The sequence below is a fragment of the Fistularia commersonii genome, chromosome 5 (assembly GCF_037954325.1).
Source record: "Fistularia commersonii isolate RoL2024-O1a breed Wild chromosome 5, RoL_Fcom_v1.0, whole genome shotgun sequence".
NCBI classification, from domain to species: domain Eukaryota; kingdom Metazoa; phylum Chordata; class Actinopteri; order Syngnathiformes; family Fistulariidae; genus Fistularia; species Fistularia commersonii.
The window spans coordinates 12499391-12522533 of record NC_141288.1 but is presented as its reverse complement, the minus strand read 5'-3'; the positions used below and the strand labels follow the sequence as shown (position 1 = coordinate 12522533).

Here is a 23143-nt window from a genome sequence, read left to right as displayed (position 1 = left end):
TATATATATATATATATATGTATATATATATATATATATAAGAAACACCTCATAGATGCACTGGGATGCGTCATCAGTGATGTATTCTGGGGTCATTGGGTGTTTCAGGTGTCGCAACATCATACACTTTTGCCCAGGTGACCCAGCTGGGGTTGATCAAGTCCCGACTTGCGTCGCAGTAGCAATCCAAGGATCAGCCCCCGAATCAAAAGCCACCAGATGTTCTTGCGGATGTAATGGCCCTCTATTTTGCCGCTCCTACAATGCCCAAGCGACTCAGGACTTTACAAAAAGAGCATCCTGCAAAACCCCGCCAGGCAACTTCTGTGAGCTCATAGAAAATTCTCTCTGCCTGCACTCCTCCACCAGCTCCTGGTACTTCTCGTTTCCTCTCATAGGCTTCCTCAATTCGCTCTTCCCAGGGCACCATTAATTCCAGTATGATCCGGTGGTTTGAAGCCTCAGAGATGATCATCATAACTGGATGGAGAGTTGTTGTCGCAGTGTTGGGGGAAACTCATCTGCTTTCCCAAGTCAACCTGCAGCTGCCAGTCAGATGCCGTGTGGAGGAGGCCTGTTGTTATACGCTTATACGCTCTCACTCTTCCCCCAAACATGGAAGTTCACTGGGCTTGGCAGGGCATCGTGGACCGCTTGACTCAAGGGAAATCTGCCTGCAAGAGCTTTGTCCAGGTGATCCTGCGCTGTAGTGCACTCTCCCACCTTGTCCACGCTCCTTGTTGCAGGAGTCCCACTGCCCTGCTCACCTGTTCTTCTTCCTCCCCTGCTCGGATCTCTTCCTGGATAAGCTGGTGCCTTTCCTTGCACCACTGGCTGATGAGGGTTTTTGGGAAGTACCCCAAGTCTGCTATGCTTGTCGCCATGGTGCCCACCAGTGCCTTTTGTCTAAGGCGAGACTCTTCCACCTCCACTGCTTTTGCGGCCTTCCACTTCCTTCCTTTCCTCACCTTGATGCCAACTGATGACGCCTTACAGTCCCTGGAGTTCCTGTACTAAAGGGCTACTCTGGTGCATACCATTGTACACTCTTCAGTGAGGAAGCTGCAGGATGTTGTTCGTCCCATCCAGTGGAGCGCTGGTGAGGCTGCATGGGTTGCCCAGCCACTTTCGAAGAAAGCCAGTGATCATCTTTCCTAGTGACTCAACTGTTGTCATTGGGACTGCATATATCAGCAGGGGCCACAGGATTTGGGGCAGGATAGAATGCTGGTTGATTCAGGATTTGAATCTACCAGGCAGGCCAGACTTGTCAACCCTGGTGAGCCACGTTCCAAGTTCTGTGCTGGACGTCTGGATGGCGGCCGAGTCTTTAAGGCTGGAGTGGAAGAGTTTCCCCAAGCTCTTGAAAGGTTGCGCCGCGATGGTTGGAATGACAGTTCCTGGGATGGCAATCTTGAACTTGTCAATCACTTTCCCCTTCTTCTGCACAATGGATCTTGACTTGGAGGGTTAAAACTCATCCTTGCCCAGGTCACGAGTCTCTCAAGCCCTTGTAGGATCCACCTGCAACCTTGGACCTATGTTGTTGTAATGGTGAGGTCGTCCTTACAGGTTTTTAGTGGGAGCTGTCATACCCCTGACTTGATCAGGGGTCCTCTGCATTCCACCTCAGCTGACTTGACCACCAAGTTCATGGCTAGTGCAAAAAAGGATGACTGAGACGGTACAGCCTGTTATTATTCCTTTCCCAATGCGATGCCAGTCTGACGTTTCTGACCCAGAAGAGACCCTCATCCTGAAGTTGTAGTGATACAGGATGAGGTCCTTGATCTGAAGATGGGGTGAAAAGTAAGCTCAACCAGTTTGTGCGGTATGGACCACAAGACAGCTAGGTTGCCTCTGTTTTTGCCACTTGCTCCAGAGACCCCTCCCTTCTCTACTGATGGGTCAATACAGTTGTTCTTGAGGAGAAACTCTTGTCAGTCTCAGTGAGACAGTGCTGAAAAACACCTTCCCTTCAAAACTCAGGAGTGAGATGTGTTTTGAGTTCTCCTCATTAGGGATCCATACTCCCTCAGCACACCTCCACTGGTCAGCAACTTTTCCCCTTCTCCATATCACCTTCAAAGTCTTCCACAAGTGCCGTAGAAGCTCTGGGCAGCGCTTGTAGACCAGATAAGGTATGTACTTAGGCCTGGAGCAGATGCTGAGCGGGCTGCCTTGATGATCTTCTCAACCCCCTTCAGGCTTGGCTCCTTCAGGTTGAACTCTGTTGTTGGGGACGCAAGGCTGATGAGAGCTTTGTTGGGTTCCAGTTCTTGCTCTCTCAGGGGATCGCTCACAATATCCTGGAGGAAGCGATTCACTTCTTCTATGGAGCACTCAAGCCACCCACTGCGCTTGTCCCCAAGCAGTTGTTTTGAGAAGCCAAAGGGATCGGCAATGAAGGCTTCTCGCTTCCTCGCTCTCTCTTTTCCCCGTCTCTGATCCCATTCTGCTCTGCAAAGGGTCATCAACTTCTTCCCCAGGACGTTTTGCAGTTCTGCTAAAGGTAGCTTTTCGTCATCAGTAGCAGTCTTGTACTGCTTCTTCAGGGTGCGAAGCTCCTAGCCAGTGGTGGTGTTTCCTGGTGGATCTGCGGTTCATTGTGTAGGAGGTTTGCTTGGATTTCCCTTTCTCTACTTGCCCAAATCTTTCTGCTGCATAGCTGAAGATGATGGTGGTCATCATTTGGAGTCAGCTGTCAGCATCTCCTTTAACTGTGGCTTGGTTTAATTTGGTAAATCTTTGCTATTTTTCAAATGAGATAATAATTACTTTTCAAATTATATTCATACAAAAGGATCATTTATTTTATTTTTTATCTCTTTCTGTTATCTCTGGTTCCAGTGTATTTTAATGATCATTCATCCAGTCATTCTTAGTTAATCAGCAAAAGTTTGTCCTGTCTGTCTCTATTTTACTGTATAATGCTGCTGCTGTCACACCCAAACTTACCCTCGGGCATGATAGAGCCTGGTGTTATTTCTTATTTGGCTGATTTGAAACAGTAAATTGATGACGTAGAACAACCCGCACTGGCTGTAAAGGTTAAAATAGTCCTAAGGAAATGGATAAGGGGCAATGCGCTAAAAAGTGATGCAAGCCTGAACCACAGCTTTGAAGTACAAAAAAGGCAAAAGCTAAACTGAACTGAAGTTCTCCTACTTTATTGTTTGAAATGCAAATGAGAGCGGTGATTACACAGAGCTTTTGTGCCAAGTCAAATACCCTGGATGAAACTAATCAGCTGACAGGTGAGAGTTTTACTTTGCTGTTCACCCTCTTGATGTTGTTAGTTTGGGGCCCCGTGGACACACAAAGCATGTCATTTGAGCTGGTAACGGAGAATGTGATGATGTTAACAAGATTACTGAGTTGAAACGGAGAGGTGAATGTAAAATACTGTGATGCCTGGGACAGTTTTAGAATTTCAATTTAAACATGGATTACACTCCCACTGTCTTTCTTGACACCCCATTCCCTCACAAGTAGATTGTGCCCTGAATGACAAAATAGGCATGCTTTAACATTACGTTTAACATCTTCATTCCAAACGTGTATCACCAGATGATCAGATATGTGTGTTATTAATGTAAAGATGTTACATTTGCTTTGCAGCTCCGGTACTGGACCTTATCTGACCCATTCTCTTAGTAGGCCCACCCTTGGTTGTTGAAAGTGTATGTATAAGGGTAAGATAGGGACAATATCTTGAATGTTATGTAACTCACGGATCCTCTCAGATTTGAATCACATTTGGCGGTAGATTTTGTGTATTCATGCTCTTGACCGAAGCACCCTTGGCTCGTCCTCAGGCAATGTTTGCATGCAGGGCGGACACACAACCCCCACCCCCTTCCCCGCCGTCTCTTCAAGATTTCGCGCCGCAACCCAGGTACTATGCGCGTTACTCGTGTGGTCTCAATCCCGCCTCCCCAACCCATCTGTTAGGATTGCTAGAGACAAAAGGCCCGGCGATCGGGTTTAAGGTATTAATAGCAGGTTTGTAGGTGCGGGGCTTCTTGGCTACCCAGACGCCGGAATCACTGCGTCAAGCCAAAGCCCACGGCTATAATCAAAGATCGTCTATAACATTAATGCGTCGCTCTTGAGGGGGAAAAAAAACAACAATCCTGTCATAGTGAAAAATATTTATTTCTAATATTAAAAGTTTAATATTATCATATCATATTTTTTCGCAAAAACTACGATAATCGCCCGTTGCCATTTTGTACGTCTTCCAGTCCATGTTGTCTAGTATCATCCGCGCACAAGCTTCAATATTGTTTTTCAACTGTTTTGTAAGTTGCATAAATTACATATTAACGCCATGCACAGTCTCGATAGCTTTTGATTGAATTTTTGCCCCCAAAATCCTTGGCTGAGTTTTCTGATATTTTCCTTAACCATAAACTCAGCAGATCAAACTCTTATCTGTTACTATGTAAATTTTTCAAGAAACTTATAAGTAGCCCCCTACAAACATCTGTACTTACATCTAATTGTCAAAATATTCTTAAAACATAGTTCAATATATCTATGTAAACCAAGCCCCAGATGATGGTATGCAATGTGTGTAAAAAAATCAATGTGTAGAAAAGCTTGATTGAAAGATGTATTTTGTTATTATATATCAAATCATTGTATACGTCGGCATTGCTGCACTTAGACATGTGCTTCAATGCAAAATATGCACATAAGTAGATTTGTGTCAAACATGGTATCGTAATACCACCCTGATACTTTCCGAGCTCACTTCTTTCTTATACTGTCGAAAGACTCTGGCGGGATTTTGGGGGATGAACCACTAGGCATGATTTTCCCCGCCACTCTGGGGTGAAATATCCGGAAAAAGTTGTTGCAAAGTGAGACCTCTTTCTTTCCTGTTTCTTTTCACTTCAACTAGAGCTTTGACACAGCGCGCCGGTTGCCCCGCCAACACACTCCAGAGGCATGCTAGTTAGTTCACGCCCATTGGTCAGAGCTGACGCTAGATGGCTCTGATTGGCTACAGATAGAAGACGCGACAAATGAACTGCGTGCTGATTGGCTGGAGTCAACCAGCTGCTGGAGGGCGCCAGAAAACAAGATAGAAAGCAGGCGACGCTTGAGACTCACCGGGTCATTCGGGACAAACTGTCCATATCAGGAAAAGAGAGAAGTCCCCGCTTATTTTAGAGAGGGAAATAGGCTGCTATGGTAATTTGAAGAAAAGGACGTTCTGACAAAGCTGTTAAACAACAGGGACTCACAGTTGTGTGTTTGATTGACACCAAGGGCAGCTAAAAGGTAAGCAACATTTCACTGGTTTAATGTCTGTTATATAACTCATGTTGGTCAGCAGAACTGCCTTGTTTACGTTGCTAACTAAAGCTAAATGATATTGCCTGACGCGGTACAACAAACTTAAATAGATCCAGCTAAAAGTTCCCGTTAAACGTTTGGAGGGTAAATTAGATTATTTTGAGTGCACTGACCATTTACTTGGTGACGCGCGCGTCTACACATACCACATATTCCTGTTTCCCGCTATAATACTCCTACTTTATAGTTTGCCTTATCCGAGGCGGATCGCCAAGTAATGTTAGCATACGTTTCAATTGTGAGATATTTTCTGAAATAATACAATGAAGCGTGGATAGTTTGCTAGTGGCTAATTAGCGGGTGCGCTTAGCGCCAAATCTAGCAGACCCCATGCAGAAGTTCTCAGCGTTCAAGGCGGAGTTTACTTTTCCATTTTCTTTCTCATTTACCTCACCCCCCCTACCCCGCTGAGAGAAACACGACCACGTTCTCCAACCTCGTGATATTCTACATACGTTTCAATATATTGATCTATATTGATTAGTTGTTTTTTTTCCAGATGGAGGCTGAATGTCTTGCACTGAAAGATCTTACAAGTCCAAGGAAAAGTTTGTCGGTGGAGCGGGAAGAGGATGAGGATCAGAGTGAGCAAAAGGTGTGGCAGACCTGGGATCTGAGTTGTGGGTCAGGTTGGATGAGATCTACGTCAGGGGAGGCATGTCTGAGAGAGACCTAGGGGTCATGGGTGATGTGGTGGAATTTAGCATTTGCATAAAGTGGCATGGAATCGTATGGGTTTGGGTGAGGGGTGGTAAAACAAACCAAATGTTTGTCCAGTCAGTGAATTTGACTGGATAAATATGTATTACTGTTATTAATATTGTTATTATTATTATGATATCCTTATTCATGCATTTCGTAGCTACTGAAATTAGATGTCCTCACATGGAATAATACATTTGTTTTATTACACAATAGATTAAGTATTCAGGGTTCCAATGTTTGTTTCAAATGTTTTGGTTGCATGGTGAGCACACATGTAGCCTATGAAGCAATGATTAGCAAAAAGATAAGAATTTTAATGTGACATGAATGGTGTATTAATGTAGTCTACTTTTTAAGCTTCACTGCAAAGTTCAGCTCCTGCTAAAACAGCCATATCACTTTGTTACAGGAAAATATATACACTGCAGGGTGGAGGAGATCCATGCCACTGAAGTCAATGGACTCCGGTGTCCCCGCTCTTTTCGTGAACAGGAAGGGCTCCACCCCTGATTTGGTGCACATCACCCCTAATAAGCACACAGCCCTGGCCGAGCCTTGGAGCCCTACAGCCAACCTGAAGATGCTGATCAGCGTAGTGAGCCCAGAAATCCGAAACAGAGAGATGAAAAAAGTCCTCTTTAGACCTATCGAGAATGAAAAGGACAAACCCGACAGTCCAGATACACTATCAGACGATGTGGAAGACTCTTGTCAGGTAAATGTGATTGCAGATATGTCTGTCACGACCCCAAAGACATTCAAAAGAATTGTGGAGAGAAACTTATAGCATTTATATTTTTTTTTCTTAAATCCAAGGTCAAATACAGAAAGCTTAAAATTTTGTTAGTCCAGGGAGTAAATGTTCCTTTCATGTTTACTCACTTGAGTAGCTGAACTCTACAGATAGTGAGTCCCAGGTGGAATCCTCCTGTTCTGCCAAATAAAGTGTAAAAAATTGTAGTTGGAGCCCAAATCGTGCTGAGCTTTTGAGATATGTTTATTCATCTAATCTATCTGCAGATGCCCTTGAGGACCTGTTATCCAAAGTCATGTCCAGCTCCATACCACTTTCCCTTAACTTGAAAATGATCCTGATTTCCCAAAAAATCTAACCAGGACAATAACAGTTTCTCTCTGAGTATCTGTAGTGGCAGATAATCCTAGGTATTCTGTTTTTCACAGCAGCTTCACTTTCAAAAGACTAAAGAGGCCATACAACCATTCTAATTTGTCACAACTTGAAAGTATCTTTTTTTTAATTAAAGGAAAAGTAGTGGCTAGTGCTTCAAGGATGGCTTTTGTATTCATTTTTTGAGAAATATTATATTTCATAAAAAGTCCCCATTTCTAAAATGAGAATTGTCACGACTTTTGTTGCTGTTTTTTTTTTGGCACTACAGTTTTTACATTCCCAGCAACTGAATGTGGATCTCAAATATCAGCCTGAGCTGTCTACTTTCCGCATTGACCCTGAAATAAGAGTAATTGGTTGTAGCCCATGCTCCTCACCATGTGTAAGTTTGTAAACATTTGGTTGCTCTTCCAGTTTGGAGCTACAGAAGAGGAAGATGACGCCGAAAAAAAGCCAAGCAGGAAGCAGAAGAGTCTTGGTCTGCTTTGCCAGAAGTTCCTGGCTCTGTACCCAGATTACCCAGACCCACACGTCCCCATCTGGATCTCGCTGGACGAGGTGGCAACCAGTCTGGGTAAGAGCCAGCAGAGGGGAAGAGAATCACTGATAATGCCTGCTGTTTTCATTCTTTGTCTGCTGTAATTGTAAACTCCTCATAGGAGAGGGGGGAAGGCGAGGCTGCTATGTATACCTCGCTGTTACAATTCCATTATGTTGCTCTGTCAAACAATGAAAAAGTATCTGTTTTGGGACTTAATACCCGCTTATGAGCAAATATGTCTCTACTTTCACAATCACAGGGGTTGAGCGCCGGCGCATATATGACATTGTAAATGTGCTGGAGTCTCTCATGATTGTGGGACGGATAGCAAAGAACAGCTACACCTGGCATGGACGTTTGCGGTTGGAGGCTACATTGGAGACACTGCAGGAACAGGGGCTCCAGCAGGGGTACCACCTTCAGATGGAGTTGGCTATAGATGGCAGGGATGCTGGGCTGAACCGGGTGGATGATGGTGTGGAAGATGACAACAGCCATGGTAATAAACTAAAACTGAAATTTAAGAATGTACACTCAAGCGTGTACTTTTTTCAGCATTCAAACAAGATATTCAGTGCAAAAAGCCGATTCAACCAATTCCTTTCTCACATCCTTCCCCAGGCACCTTTAAAGTCTTTACTACTGGCTCCTTTGATACTGGTGATAAAGATGCTAAGGTGTATCGTTAGATAAGAGCATCGGTTAACTGCTGCAGATGTAAAGATTTAAGTGTAGGTTTCATCCCAAGAGCGGCTGCCATCAAATTAACACTTGTGCAAAACTAATGATGATTCCCTTCAACCAGAAACCTGCAGCGATGTAATTAACTCAGATTTCATACCTCAACATACACACCCCGAGCAGGTCACTGAGAGGGTGTGTGTGTGTGTGTGTGTATATATGTATTGACATTGTCACTGGATAATAGCATTCCTGACACATAGGCATTTTGATGTTTAAATAGTTAATGAGTTCAGGCATTGTGGTGGAAGGTTGAGAGTAAAGGTGGTGTAAAAAGCATGTCAAGGCCATCACTGCAGAGCCACAAACAAAACAAATATTACCCGTGGTCAATCTCCAATTGTATGACTGGAGAACTTGCCACCATCAAAGAGAATTCTGAAATGTTTATTGAGTTCAAAGGCTTAGGAGTTTTTGTTGAGAAGTAGCTGGTTAAATCCTCATCGCTTCTCTGTAACATGTTCACAACCTAGATTCATCATAGATGATGACCTGCTTTTGTTTTTTAATTATTTTTGCAAAAGCAACTGAAAGGGGGGGCAATTTAAAGAGCGATAACAGTTCATTGTGCTCTCGACTAATACAGATGAAGTGGACTGGACGTATGATGGGTTTGATGCATCAAAGTTTGATGTGTGCCAGGTTATCTCAAACAAGGTTGTTATTTTCAGTTATTTTCACTGGTACCAAATTTGTATCACACTTAGCTGAGAATGAAATGGAGCAAATCCCAACATGACACTGCACTTGACCCAGGCAATCAATACCATGCTCTCTGCATCTGTTTTGGTCCACACTGGTTTTTATTGTTTCACTTGTACTTTTTTGTTCAGCAGAATTGTGCTATAGTAATGGACAGATTGTATAATATTTGCCAAAGAACACCATTTACATTTTGAAAGGGCAACTTAATTAATTTTACATGAAATACTACATGTTTGAGATCTGCATTCTACAGCTAATGAACCAATATTTAGTTATTTCATGTAAGTGTGATTATCTACAAAACAAAAACACCACCCTTTGCAATTAAGATTTACATGTTTTGGAAAACAGACATTTGTGAGGAGTGGGTGGTTTGATTTTATTGCGTGCATTTTACAAAGGCAGTACTTTTCCAGTGACCTCCATGTAAGGAAGGGTTTTTAAAGAGTTCAGTGATAAACTACAGTCAGTCTTGGTGCTCCAGTAGTCAATGCATGTTAAATATTCCTGTGTATTATGTGTTTATTTTTATTATTGAATAGCAGTGCTTGTTACCAAATTCATCCTTCATTCCTGCCACTGTAATAACCATGTTTTCATTGAATTATTCAAAAGAATTCTGTCATACATAATCTGCAACACAGTGTGTTAATCTGACAACATACCTCCTTTGTTTGTAGTTGCTGGCAACAGGAAAGACAAATCACTGCGCATCATGAGCCAGAAGTTTGTCATGCTGTTTCTGGTGTCCAAAACTCAGACCGTTACTCTGGAGGCAGCAGCAAAGATTCTGATTGAGGAGAGCCAGGACTCATCAAGCCACAGCAAGTACAAAAGTAAGGATTTATATACACATGCACCGACTGCATTTTGTGAGCTCACATCGATTAATTCTGAGACTGGCCTAAATGTTGTTATACTTTTACCCAAATCCTGTTTTTTTCACAAATGTTTTTTGATCTTATTATTTCTAGCTAAGGTACGTCGTCTGTACGATATTGCCAATGTGCTAACCAGCCTGGGCCTCATAAAAAAGGTCCACGTGAGAGAGGAGCGTGGCAGAAAGCCAGCTTTCAGGTGGCTTGGTCCAGTGGAATTCAATAAATCCAGAAATTCCGGTGAGGCCAGCTTTGGTAATCCAAATAATGTAAAGAAATTCACCCACAATAGGCTTTGACACAGCTAATTTGCCATCATGCTGGTTATTAATTTCTTGTATCCCTCCTCAGCTTTAGGAAATAACTTGGACATAGTAGCTGTCAACCCTCCCGTGACCACACAGCCAATGACAGCCCAGGATCTTAGGAAAGCCAAATTGGCACGCCATGCTTCTTTTAACATCCCGCCAACATCTGTTGCCATCCAGCGACCTGTCAGCTCAGCTCCCAGCAGTCCACATAGGGACCAAACAGGTAAAAGATGCTCTCTTGGAGTCTATTTTCCCTAATATAGTAGCACTTAGCATCCTTGTAAGAGACTTGATCACAGTGGGATATTTACTACCCTGCTCTCACTTCTCACACATCAGGACCAACACATCAGCCCGTGGATTATTCCAGAAAGAGTACGAACAACAGCACAGTCTGTCGGCTTCAGTTTGGAAACCATGCAGGGTGGGTCTTAACACATGCAGACATGCAAACTCCATGTTTTGTCAATCCAACTTTAAAGTACATTTGACTGTGTAAAATAATGACACATACGATAGGCCCAGAAATATTTGGACAGTGACATAAGTTTTGTTATTTTAGCTGTTTACGAAAACAAATACAGGTTACAATTATATAATCAATATAGGCATAAAGTGCAGAATCGGAAGAGCTCATGATCCAAAGAACAGCACATCTTCTGTAAAACATGGTGGAGGCAGTGTGATGGCATGGGCATGCATGGCTTCCAATGGCACCGGGTCACTTGTGTTTATTGACGATTTGACAAAAGACAGAAGCAGCCGGATGAATTCTGAAGTGTATATGGATATACTGTCTGCTCAGATTCAGGCAAATGCAGCAAAGGTGATTGGATGGCGCTTCACAGTACAAATGGATGATGATCCAAAACATACTGCAAAAGCAACTCAGGAGTTTTTAGTGGAATATTCTGCAATGGCCGAGTCTATCATTAGATCTTAACCCAATCAAGCGAGCATTTCACCTGTTCAAGACAAAACTTAAGGCAGAAAGACCCACAAACTAGCAACAACTGAAGACAGCCGCTGCAGTAAAGGCCTTACAAAGCATCACAAAATCAGCCAAAATCATGAAGATTATGTCATTGTCCAAATATTTCTGGGCCTAACGATATCAGTTATGCAGACAACAAACATCAATTTATTTGAAAATTAGATTAGACACCATAAAATTGCACAAAAATTAGCTTCAATTTTAGAAAATAATAAAAATCCCCAAATCTATGTGCTATCATTGTGCTTATGTGTGTATGTGCAGTGCCATAGCTTTCATCTAGATCCTGGGTAAGGTACAAAATTTGAGCGAGCCCGAGCCAAATAGTTTACCACAAACAATTGGTTTCTTTGAGGTTAAATACCAATGGAGGTTTTAATCTCAGCTTCTAACATAGTATTTCACAGTGTCTGCCAGTGTTGGTATTGGCTGCATACTAAATACTACATGCTGAATGCTTTAAAAAATGACTAGGTTTTATCATGTGTTGATGTGTGGATCAGCTCCACACCGTGGACTTAGTGTTTCAATGATTGCAAGATAAAATTGGGTGTTGGGTGTGCATTAAAGAGGTTTTCAGTAATTTTGTTTCTATTTATTTTTTACAATGGCGTGTAGAATGGTGCAGAGGCAGCAGCAGCAGCATTTGAGGCTCATGGTTAAGAGCCTAGTTGAATATCTGGATATTTACAATGAAGAACGTGAAAAAAAGAAACCAAAGTATCAAGGCTTCAGCCTCTGTTCTTCAGAAATACGCACCTATGGTTCAAGGGAGCCTAACAAAATACTTTGTTATTTGGGAAGTCTGTTTATTACCAATCATGTTGACAGATAGAGGTCAAATTTGTCTGGTCACTGATTCAATTTTCAGTCATATTTGTGAATGAATATATTGTGCCTCAGTGCTTTGTTAAACAGCACACCAGACTTAGGCTGCCGGAACTTTTTTTTTTTTCTTTAAACAGAAACCCAAATGCTGCCAAAAGTAGTAGCAGCAGCAGCAGTGTGCCTTCAGCCCCCTCTCAGCCCAACCTGCAGGCCCCCAGCCACCACCCAGAGAACGTCTTCACTGTCCCCTCCTCATCCCATTGCCTGGCCTACCTACCCAGCCTGTCCCAGCCCTCGGTGGTCATGCTATACAACCCCCTAGACCCACCCGAGCAAGCGGAAGGTCACCATTCATCCCAGGCAGAACCTGAGGACAGAAAGAAGAGGAAAAGGGAGTACGAAGAAGATAAGATGGCGACCAACAAGAAAGGGCTTTTTGAGGAATGTGACCAGGTATGGGTACATCAGTGTGTCCATTCACTTGCATTGCAAAACCCAAATGTGAATAAGCCTTAATATTGTAGTTGATGACTCATTTTGGTTTAGTTGAGGATTGAAGAGAAAAACACCATTGTCTTGTCTCAGGTGTACTATAACACAACTGGCATGCCGTGCAAACTTTGTCCATTATCATAGTTCCATCATAGTTCTTTGATAATAAATCTTAATAATGGGGCATTAAATTGCAAATATGGTATGACTAGCTTCGCCAATTCTTGGTGTTAATAAGACTCATCACCTCAGTGATTGAAGTTATTTGATATTAGAACATTTTATGGTGGGGAGAACAAGCATTTGATACACTGCAGCTTTTTCAGCTTCTACCACTTGCAAAGCATGTAGCGGTCTGTTATGTTTAATTTTCATCTGTGAGTGACAAAATCTAGAACAAAAATCCAGAGAAACACATTGTATGATTTTTAAGTAATTAATTTGCTTTTTATTGCATGACATAAATATTTCATTGCCAACCAACCAGTAAGAATTGCAGCTCTCACAGAACTATTAGTTCTTCTTTGAGAGGGCTTCCTGTTCTCCTCTCATTACCTGTTTTAACTACACCAGTTTGAACTTGTTACCTGTATAAAAGACACCTGTCCATACACTCAAACAAACAAACTCCAACCTCTACACAATGACCAAGACCAGATAGCTGTGTAAGGACATCAGGGATAAAATAGTAGACCTGCACAAAGCTGGGATGGGCAACAGGACAATAGGCAAGCAGCTTGGTGAAAAGGCAACAACTGTTGGCACAATTATTATAAAATGGAAGAAGTTCATGGTGACGGTCAATCTCCCTTGGTCTGGGGCTCCATGCAAGATCTCACGTTGCGGGGCATCAATGATCATGAGGAATGTGAGGGATAAGCCTCATGGAATTTCTGGGACATGTCAATGACCTGAAGAGAGCTGGGACCACAGTCTCAACACACTAGTAACACACTATATCCTCATGGATTAAAATCCTTCAGTGGACGCAAGGTCCCTCTGCTCAAGTCAGAATATGTCTGAAGTTTGCCAATGACCATCCGGATGATCCAGATGAGGAATGGAAGAAGGTCTTGTGGTCTGATGAGACAAAAATAGAGCTTTTTGGTCTAAACTCCACTCAGTGTTTGGAGGAAGAAGGATGAGTACAAGAACACCATCCCATCTGTGCAGCATGGAGGTGGAAACATCATTCTTTGGGGATGCTTTTCTGCAAAAGGCACAGGACGACTGCACCGCATTGAGGGGAGGATGGATGGGGCCATGCATTGCAAGATTTTGGGCAACAACCTCCTTCCCTCAGTAAGAGCCTTGAGATGTGTCGTGCCTGGGTCTTCCAGCATGACAACGACCTGAAACACGTAGCCACAACTAAGGAGTGGCTCCGTAAGAAGCATCTCAAGGTCCCGAAGTGGCCGAGCCAGTCTCAAGACCTGAGCCCAATAGAAAATCTTTGGAGGGAGCTGAATTGCCCAGTGACTGCCCTGAAACCTGAAGGATCTGGAGAAGATCTGTATGGAGGAGTGGGCCAAAATCCCTGCTGCAGTGTTTGCAAACCTGGTCAAGAATTACAGGAAACATCTAATCTCTGTAATTGCCAGTTCTATTTTTCTGTTTTTTTGATGTTTCACAGTTGAAGAGTACCGATGCTAAAAATTACAGACCTCTACATGCTTTGCAAGTGGGAAAAACTGAAAAGTCAGCAGCATATCAAATACTTGTTCTCCCTACTGTATGCAAATAATTAGGTTTCCCAATTATAAAATCCCAAGAAATCAATCTCAAATTAAATGATTGGGTGGGCCTTACAGGGGTGTTGTTGTGGATATGTCAAGAAACCTGCTGAGTAGCTGTTTGTGTTATGGTGAAACTTGAATTTTACAAATGCCAATGCATGGCATTAAACAAAGCACTGCTTTTCCCATTCATCATTGTCAGTATCTAAATAACACTTACTGCATGCCTACTAATTCCATTATGTTAGTGAATTACTAAACATCACTATTGACTAGATATTTCAGTCAGCCTCTACTTAATTCAACTTTGATCTGCCTTGAGTGAATATTACTGAATTTCAGAATTCGTTGTACCTTTAACTTTTTAATGCCAAAGGTCTTAGACTCAGAGATGCAGCAATAAATAGTTTGTTTGCTCGTCTTCTTAAATGTCAGTCATTCAGTCTAGGCTCACTTAATCAATTCCTCTTTTGTTTTCCTTGCAGGGGAGAGCTGAACCTCAAAGGGATGCAGCAGAATGTTCAGGCCTCTCCAGAGAGACATTAGATGAGAGGCAGGCTGGTGATGGCAGTCGTGGGCCCACCCAGCTTTCACACTACCTCTATGTTCCAAACAATGCAGGTATATCTGTCTCAAGTTGCAAAGATATGCATCACCTTCAAAAAGATTAAGAAGTACACAGTCATCCTGTTTTTTTTAGGGTGTTGTCTATATCTAGCAACCTGGTTGAAATTTTAGAAGAAAACAAAAAAGTAATCGAGTATGCCTGAATGTTTATCTTCTCTGAATGTGATGAATTCTTCTCAACCCTCTGACAGTTTTTATATCTGGAAATGACAAGAGAAATGGTGTTGAAAGATAAAAAATCTTATTATCAAGACTGACAATCTTAATCCGTTCCTACAAACAATAAAATTCTGAGCAGGAGATTTATTGGAAATTGTAAGAAATGTTAATAGCTGGCAAAAACGCATGAAATTTTAAGCCACATTTTTATGAAGATTTTTACATGAGTACAGTCATTTGGGTGTAATTTATTGAGTTTCAGTCATTCTCTATTGGTCTTCTCTTAAAGCCATGGGAAACTACTCATTTCGGGAGAAAGCAATTTACACAGAGATTTTCATGCAACACAAAACAAATCCATTTGGATTGCCCTTGATATAATTAGGCAGGGAAATTTAATGCCCCACGTCTCAATTTACAAGGATTAAAACTAAACTGTCTTGCACAATACTGTAAAATGTGCTGTGAGAATTGTCTTGGAATTTACTCAAAATATAAGTGCTTACAAATGACTGCTGTGAAAATTGACCCATGATTACAGTATGTATTGAACCAAGAATAGGGCTGTGTGAATATTAAATATGGATTACAGACAAGACACACCTCAGTGCATATTGATGAGAATAAAAGAATCACTTTATGTAGAGGACACTAAGCCAAGGATATTCTCTCTGGCATCTGGCACCTCTTCTTAAAAGGTTCTCACCTCCGCTTTGTGAATCTTACCTGTATTATGTAACTAAAAACAATATGTTTAGTCATATCAGCACCTTAAACTTCTCGAGAATTCTGGCTCGACAAAAGCATTGTGTTAATTTTAACAGCCTTATTCTCAGCAGTTCATATTCATTTTACTATTGAGCAAACATGCAGATCAGACTTGAACTCTGAATTAGACAAAACTCACCAGTTACTTTAAAAGTGGCTTTCAACGACTTAGAGATTCTTGACTTCACCTGGACCTCGGCAAGGATTGATATGATTTACTTATTTTCAAATAACTTACAAACGTATGATATTCACCCGCCTCCCCCAAAAAGAAAAACAAATCCTAGATAGATTCTACTTTGAATTAATCATGCCTTTGTCAACTCTCAGCTTTACACACAAAAAGAACTGGGTTGAGATTGATTTTGTAAATTACTAATTAGCTATATTGGCCAGCTTGCCTGTATTGTGTCTTTGCTTAACTTGAGTCTTTGGCATGTCATTTTTTAAGCTAGATTGCTTAAAATGTGTGTATTGCGGTTTATGTTTACAAGATTTTGTTAGACAATGTCAGCCAGAGTTTATCCTTCTGGATCACTGCAGAGATATTGGTGTTTTCTACAGAGAGCCATTTTAGAAGTAACATTTTTCTGTCGGAAAGGTTTTAATCTGTCTGCAAATTTATTTTGTTCAGTCATTAAGTACTTTTACGAATCTCCTTGAGAATGAAGGTCACCTGTTTGAAACCCTCCTAGCTACTGAGCAGCAGTGTGCCAGGTCCAGCTGCTTGTGCCTAGTCAAGGACAATGGCAGTAGTGTATACCCAGCACGGTTGTTGCTTTTCTTGCACTCAACACTCCGTATAACATTGACTCCATTTATGATATGAAATCAATCATGATCTTCACATTCACTACAAAAAAAAACTAGCAGATATTTTGTACTCAACAATATTTTTAAGTATGAAGCAAGTTAGCAGTGTGTCAACTATGATGTTAGTAATGAGTAAGGATACATTCTATCAAATGTTTAATTACATAGGGTGAAACTCACTGATAAAATACAGATTATTTTAGAAATTGCATTTCCCTGCTTTTATACCCTGCACACAAGCAGAAAACCCCCCAAACTTCAACGCATATGCTTTTTTTTTTGCTTTTAGGGGATTTAAAATATTGTTGAGTGTAAATCAATTTTTTTCTCTACTGTTTCCCCTTTAGGTCTGAACAGCCTCAATTTCCTCGTTCCTGCAGGCCAACCTCCAGCCCACCTAGCCATCCCTTCCAGAAGTGTTGCCGCCCTGGCACTGCCCTATGTTCTAGTGCCTTCCCCCACCCTCCCCCACTATCCCCTTGTGGCCAACAGCCTACAGCATCAAGGCTCTGATGCCAAACTGAGCTTCAGCCTGCCTGCTGTGATGTCATCCACTCATTTTATGTTGGGCGCGGCACCGTACAGTCTGGCGGCAGCATCAGACGTCAGCAGATCACCCATTCAGTCACCTTCCACACCGGAACAGACCAGGCTGTACAAGGAGTCAGCAAGCGCACCAGATTCTCCGTCGCGACCCTGGCAGACTGTCAGCATCACCACACCAGAGCCCCTGGTAAGACGGAGCTCGGCAACATCACACACACTTGTACTTCCACGCAATTGGGCTCCATAATGATACATGACCTTCCTGGTATCAGGCATTTGCCAAATGGCACAAAAGAGCTTGACAGGACGGGAAGCACAACATCTGTTTTGTGGAAGGTCGCCCCTCATTTACTTAGCCAGGCACTTTATTGTTAACCACAAATTCAAGCTGATTAAATTGCAAAGTTCTTAAAAAGTGATTAATGTTCTTGTCATAGCTCTTGGACTTCTTTATCTGGAGCAGAGAAGCTTTAAGAGAACCTGCTGAGGCTCAATTGCAAATATATGCAAAATTAAAAACTGTGGTGCATGTAGAGATAGGAAGTGAGGCCATATAATCTGGTTGATTGAAGAACTGTTATTTTGTAACGTTAAAGGAGTTGACAATTTAAAATGTTTTTTTTTTTTTTAAAGTACATGGGTGAAGAGGAAATCACAAGTAATAGTGCATTTTTAGCAGGTTATAAGTAAAACTATTCATGTTTTGCTTCTGATCTAGTATTACATTAACATAATACATTATTAATTCCAACTTTAAGTATGAGTTGATGAGGTGCATTGCCTCTTAAATGTGGCAGTGTGATAGGTCCCGCTCTATGTCAGTTTATTGAACTGTCTCGACTAAATGAAAATAGCCATGTATCGCTATATCCATGTATGACTATTAGAACCCAATAACTTAATGTGTGCAAAACCATATTTTTATAAGCCTCAGACTAGATTTTGTGAAAGTTGAAAGTTTCAGCTGAAAAACGGACCCAATTTTATTAACAGTGTATAAAAGTGAGGTGAATAAATTTGAATGGATATCACTCCAAATTTATTCTAGTTTGTAAATGCCTTGTGTAATAAGCTTTTAATTTACTTTTGTCTCGTTCATCAGCAAAGACACTCACCCCCATAAATAATGATTTACTCGTGGGAGGCATATTCATATGCCTGCACCTGTAGCAGTAAACTGATTAACCTTGTTTTTTTTTTCATTGCAACAGCTGTTTTTTTGTAGCCTGTGCTTGAATAGTGACCTAATTATCTTAAAAACAATGTTGTAGTTTGTGGTTTACTCTAATCATGCAAATGAAGTTACATTTTCAATGGATACAGTGGAATGAAATCAGGCGACACATGCTGACTTCCCTTTCTCCTTTCACAGACACCACTCACTCCAAAGGAAATCCCATCATCTTCCTCAAAGTCATTCTTCCAGACCCCAGGCACACAGGGAGGTGTGGTCATTACAGCGCCAGTTACCCGGAAGAGGGGCTCTGCACAGAGAAGACTGGATATCGGTCACCCACCAGTTAGACAAACATGTGACTAGATGGGAAAGGTGGCATGAAAAAAAATGTAAGTGGTTTTGATTTGTGAAAAAATGACGAATAGAGCATGAAATCACTGGGGCTCTCATAGTTATTAAAAGTATATTAAGATTCCTCCACCAAATGTACAAATCTACTTTTCAGGAATATAATAAGACCCTCAGATGAAATCTTAAGGTCCAAATATTCTCTGATTGTTGATGTAATATACTATTAATAGTTGTTGACAGTTCCAATGGCTAAATAATAGAATACAGTGGAACCTTGACTTACAAGTGCATCAACTTGTGAATTTTCTGTGAAATGAGCCATCACTAAGGTTTTTTTTTCTTTATGATACAAGCCGTGACCAGAGTTAGGAGCAAGTGGGATGCGTGTTTGACACCGAAATACATGGCCGAGGTCTGTGTGTTGTTGACTTGTCAATGACAAGATGGAGATGCTCTTGTTTGTGAGATACTGTAACCCAGATCATCATCTGTGAGAAGGTACGACACATTGACACAAAGTCATTCAAAGCCGATCAGGGAAGGTTTGATAATTTTAAAAACAGGATCAGCAGTCACTCCTTCGCTAAATAAGGTTATTAATAAAGTGTAGCATATTGTGTAAGTTAAGTTTAGCTATATATTATAGCATCAAGTACGTTGCACGCAATTCAATGGATAGAGCACAAATTGAAAAATGCCCCCAACTGCTGGCATCGTCGTCCAATCTTCAAGGTAAATACACTTAATAAAACCAGTTTATTTCTTTACATTCTTTTATTATTATGCATCGTTTTTTTTTATATATTATTTGTTATTTATAAAGTATTTTTTACTTATTTAAAAAAATTCTAACAAAAATGGGGTGCTTAGACAGATTAATAGCGTTTTAATTGATTTCAATGGAGAAATTTAATTTGATATACGAGTTTGGTCACGGAACAAATTCAACTTGTAAGTCAAGGTAATGCTGTATTTGTTTCTGAATGCAAAAGAAGCTGTATTGCCAATGAAATAGTGCCCTCCTATGGTGGGAGTTGGGTACTGCTGTATTGTGTTAGAGCCTTAATTTCCCCCAAGACGTTATCAGGCTACCTAGTTCCCTATGACTTCTGTATTAAAGCTCACTTGCTATTTATATTTTAGCTAATATATGTTGATTACAGGGACTGTAATGGCAACTTGCTAGCACTATATATTTGTATGGATGTTGTTTTTTTTTTTTTTTTTTTTTAAGTGACTGTCTTCAGTTGACCCCCTCTGAAGATTTGTCATATTAAGGTTAGTCCCTCTTCTGCTCATTTCATATATCACTGAAGAGAAAACCACGAAGGCATTACATGTTTGCCACCAGCCAACCCTTAAGCAACACTGAGGTTTTGCATAAGGGATTTGTCCTTGCACAGATGCAGTAGACAGATGTTACTCATGTTGTATGTGTGTGTCTATGTGGTTGTTCTGCATATCTGCAGCCATATTGTTTGGTGCTTAAATGCATAATTTGTTGCTAATGATGTAGGGATCATGTGACATATGATGCTCTCAGGTGCTTGAAATATTCTGATTGTACCATCAGTGTTTTCTGGATAGGAAGTACTGTAAAGAACATTTTGTTCCACTATTTATCCAGGAATTATCCAGGAATATTGGACTGACTGGCATTCTCTGTCTTTTAGGTGCCCTTTTTTTTAAACATCCACAAATGTGATGGGAGAGTCCCAGGCTTTTCTGTCCTGTATAATCTAAATCAATATTTTCCCAGGTTGTTCTGACAACTTTGAGTTTGTACACCCCATGCTGTTTTTCAGGAAACCCAGTCAATCTCAATGCTTTAGTGCAGACAAAACCACTATTGTCATTCCAGATGGTGCTATGATCAAGCATTGTCTCCAGTGGCTACTTGCTCAATATGTACGGTCATTTTTCACTATTTACACATTGTATTCATGTTGTCATCAAATATTCACATGAAATACAGAAAGTAAAGTGTACATAAAGTGTTATTGCACAACAGCTTTTAGTAATGAAAAATATGTTACTTCTGTGTATTTTCTATTCTGTAGTCATATGACAAAACTGATTTTCTTTTGTATGGCAGTCAGAAACTTTTATTAAAAAGGTTAACACTCGCTTCTGTAGAATTATTTTCTTTCTGTCAAATTCAAACATTTTGGATGAAATGTAATGTGATGTGAAAAGATAAAAAAAGATGAAAACCAAAATAAATTTGTTCACATGCTGCAGTAGAATAACAGAAAGTGGAGATTTAATTGTGTCATGAATTTGTATTAAAAAACAAGAGGCAGCAAAGAAAGAAAAGGAACTATCAGGAGAGGAAATACAGTTAAGGAATGATAGCTGGAAACAAATGGTGGCTTATTAAAGGGGAAAAAAATAACTGAAGTCTGAAATTAATATAACCTGCAACATTAAAAATTGAAACTGAACAAAAAAAAAACAAAAATCAGAAATAAAATGGAACAAACATAAAAACCTGCACTGCTCAATATAAAATGAGAAACCTGCAGCTCACCAGAAATAATCTAAACCTCATCCATATATTTGAAAAGTACTGTAGTTTGATTTTTTACAAGATTCAAATATTAAAAGTATGCTATATGAATCGCTAAGAATGTCTAATTTGGTTTAACTACAAAAAGTGAGTCCCAATATGTGTCTTAATTTGGTATCGCTTTCTTAATGTCCTTGTCCATAATATGCAATTGTTTCTGTTGGGAAAAATAAATATTTATTCTCAGTTCAAGATTGTTATAACCTTTGCTTGTCATGGAGTATTCTCAAAGTGTGATACTTGTACTATTAAAGAGGTGAAGCATCTTAATTCTGTCCAAAAATGGTTAAAATGAAACAGGCCAAAATAAACAGTATTAGTCAAACTGACAAAGACATGAGATTCCTCCATAATTTTATGTTAATTTTTCAGTTGAATATTCAAAGTAATGAAAATTATGACAGGCAGCTTTGGGTTATAGACAGACAAATGCACATGTTTCATCAATAATTCACAGTCCAGTGCTGCAGCAGAGGGACACACAGCATGGTCATGTGTTCAGGAGACACTCAATCAAGTTGCTCTGAGCTGCTGGTGTGATTTCATGGATGAATTGTTGCATGGGTTTTATGACCCATGATTGCAAAGGAAGTTTTAAAGACTTTAATAAACTTTAAAAACACAAACTCTAAAGGCTATTTTAAAGGAGTACCAAAGATGAACAGAGGGAACCATTGATAGATTTGATTGGACACTAAGGAGTTTAGAACTCTGGACCTAAGCAGATGGGGCAGTTAACTTTACACTGATTACTGTGTAAATAAATGCATCCAGTATTGTCATATACAGTGGGGATGGTATTTAAATTTAACCATACAGTTGGTTTGGTGCCAGCTAAATTGCTCAGATAATTAGATCGGTAAGTTAATTTCCATTCATTCACTGTCTATACAGCTTATCCTGAGCATAGAGTTGCTGGTGGGCGGTCTCAAGCCTGTCCTTGCTCACACTGGGTGAGAGGCAGGGTTTAACCTGGACCAGTTGTCAATCAGTGGGCCACATATAAAAACAAATAACCACACGCTCATTCACAAGGAACATTTGGAGTCTTTAATAAACCTACTACAATATTTTTGGACCATGGGATTAGATTGAAGACCCGGAGAAAACGTGCAGACTAATAATGCCAAACACATACAGTCCAGTTGGAGGCAAAGAAACCTGCTTGCTACGAAATAGAAACATTTCATTTATGTTTTTCACACTGTCACATTCAACTATTGACGCTGAAGGCTATGCACTAATACTAGAGACATGTTTTAAACACAACTATAGTATCCAGTATGTGCACAGAATTTGTTCACTGAACAAAACCTCAAAAATACTTATGTAGAGCTAAAGATATGACAGTGATGGTCTGATTATGTATGGTACATAATCATAGTTCCCAAGAGTCATCAATAGGAGTCAAGCTTGTTACAGCAGATTGGTTCTTATATATTTTCTTAAATACCATATCAAGTGGTGCATCTTATGACCCTTTCGAATAGCAGTTGGAGAAAGTGTTTGAATTCTTGCGATTTCATCTATTTTTTCTGTGTAAATGATGCTCTAATGGTAGGGGATATAACCGATGTTGGTTTACCCTAAAACCAGATTTACTGCATCTTTGTGTATGTCTGTAATTACACCTCCCTAATTAAATTTCACGGTGAGGAGACATGGTCATGAGACTTAAGTCCTCTGAGTGTGTGATATTACAA

The 23143-nt window shown here is 40.5% G+C and overlaps 1 protein-coding gene and 1 pseudogene across 1 annotated transcript; one reads left to right on the top strand and one right to left on the bottom strand.

The window, feature by feature from the left end:
• Positions 1-588: 588 nt before the first annotated feature.
• On the bottom strand, positions 589-2688 carry LOC147234105 (uncharacterized; annotated as a pseudogene).
• A 2438-nt stretch (positions 2689-5126) lies between these two features.
• e2f7 (E2F transcription factor 7) lies at positions 5127-18986 on the top strand. The gene is made up of 13 exons (XM_086147393.1): positions 5127-5292; positions 5867-5962; positions 6482-6787; positions 7619-7778; positions 8005-8244; positions 9872-10027; positions 10166-10309; positions 10421-10603; positions 10720-10804; positions 12340-12655; positions 14916-15051; positions 17145-17530; positions 18716-18986. Exons 2-13 carry the CDS (start codon positions 5867-5869, stop codon positions 18881-18883), a joined length of 2376 nt encoding a protein of 791 aa, XP_086003519.1. The 5' UTR covers positions 5127-5292; the 3' UTR covers positions 18884-18986.
• Positions 18987-23143: the final 4157 nt, after the last annotated feature.

What these genes read in the sequence shown, in the direction of transcription:
- e2f7 (XM_086147393.1), top strand. Translation starts at nt 5,867, where the DNA reads ATGGAGGCTGAATGTCTTGCACTGAAAGATCTTACAAGTCCAAGGAAA. An exon ending in AAGCCACAGCAAGTACAAAA is followed by an intron (nt 10,028 to 10,165) that starts GTAAGGATTTAT and finishes TATTATTTCTAG; the next exon opens with CTAAGGTACGTCGTCTGTAC. An exon ending in CAATAAATCCAGAAATTCCG is followed by an intron (nt 10,310 to 10,420) that starts GTGAGGCCAGCT and finishes ATCCCTCCTCAG; the next exon opens with CTTTAGGAAATAACTTGGAC.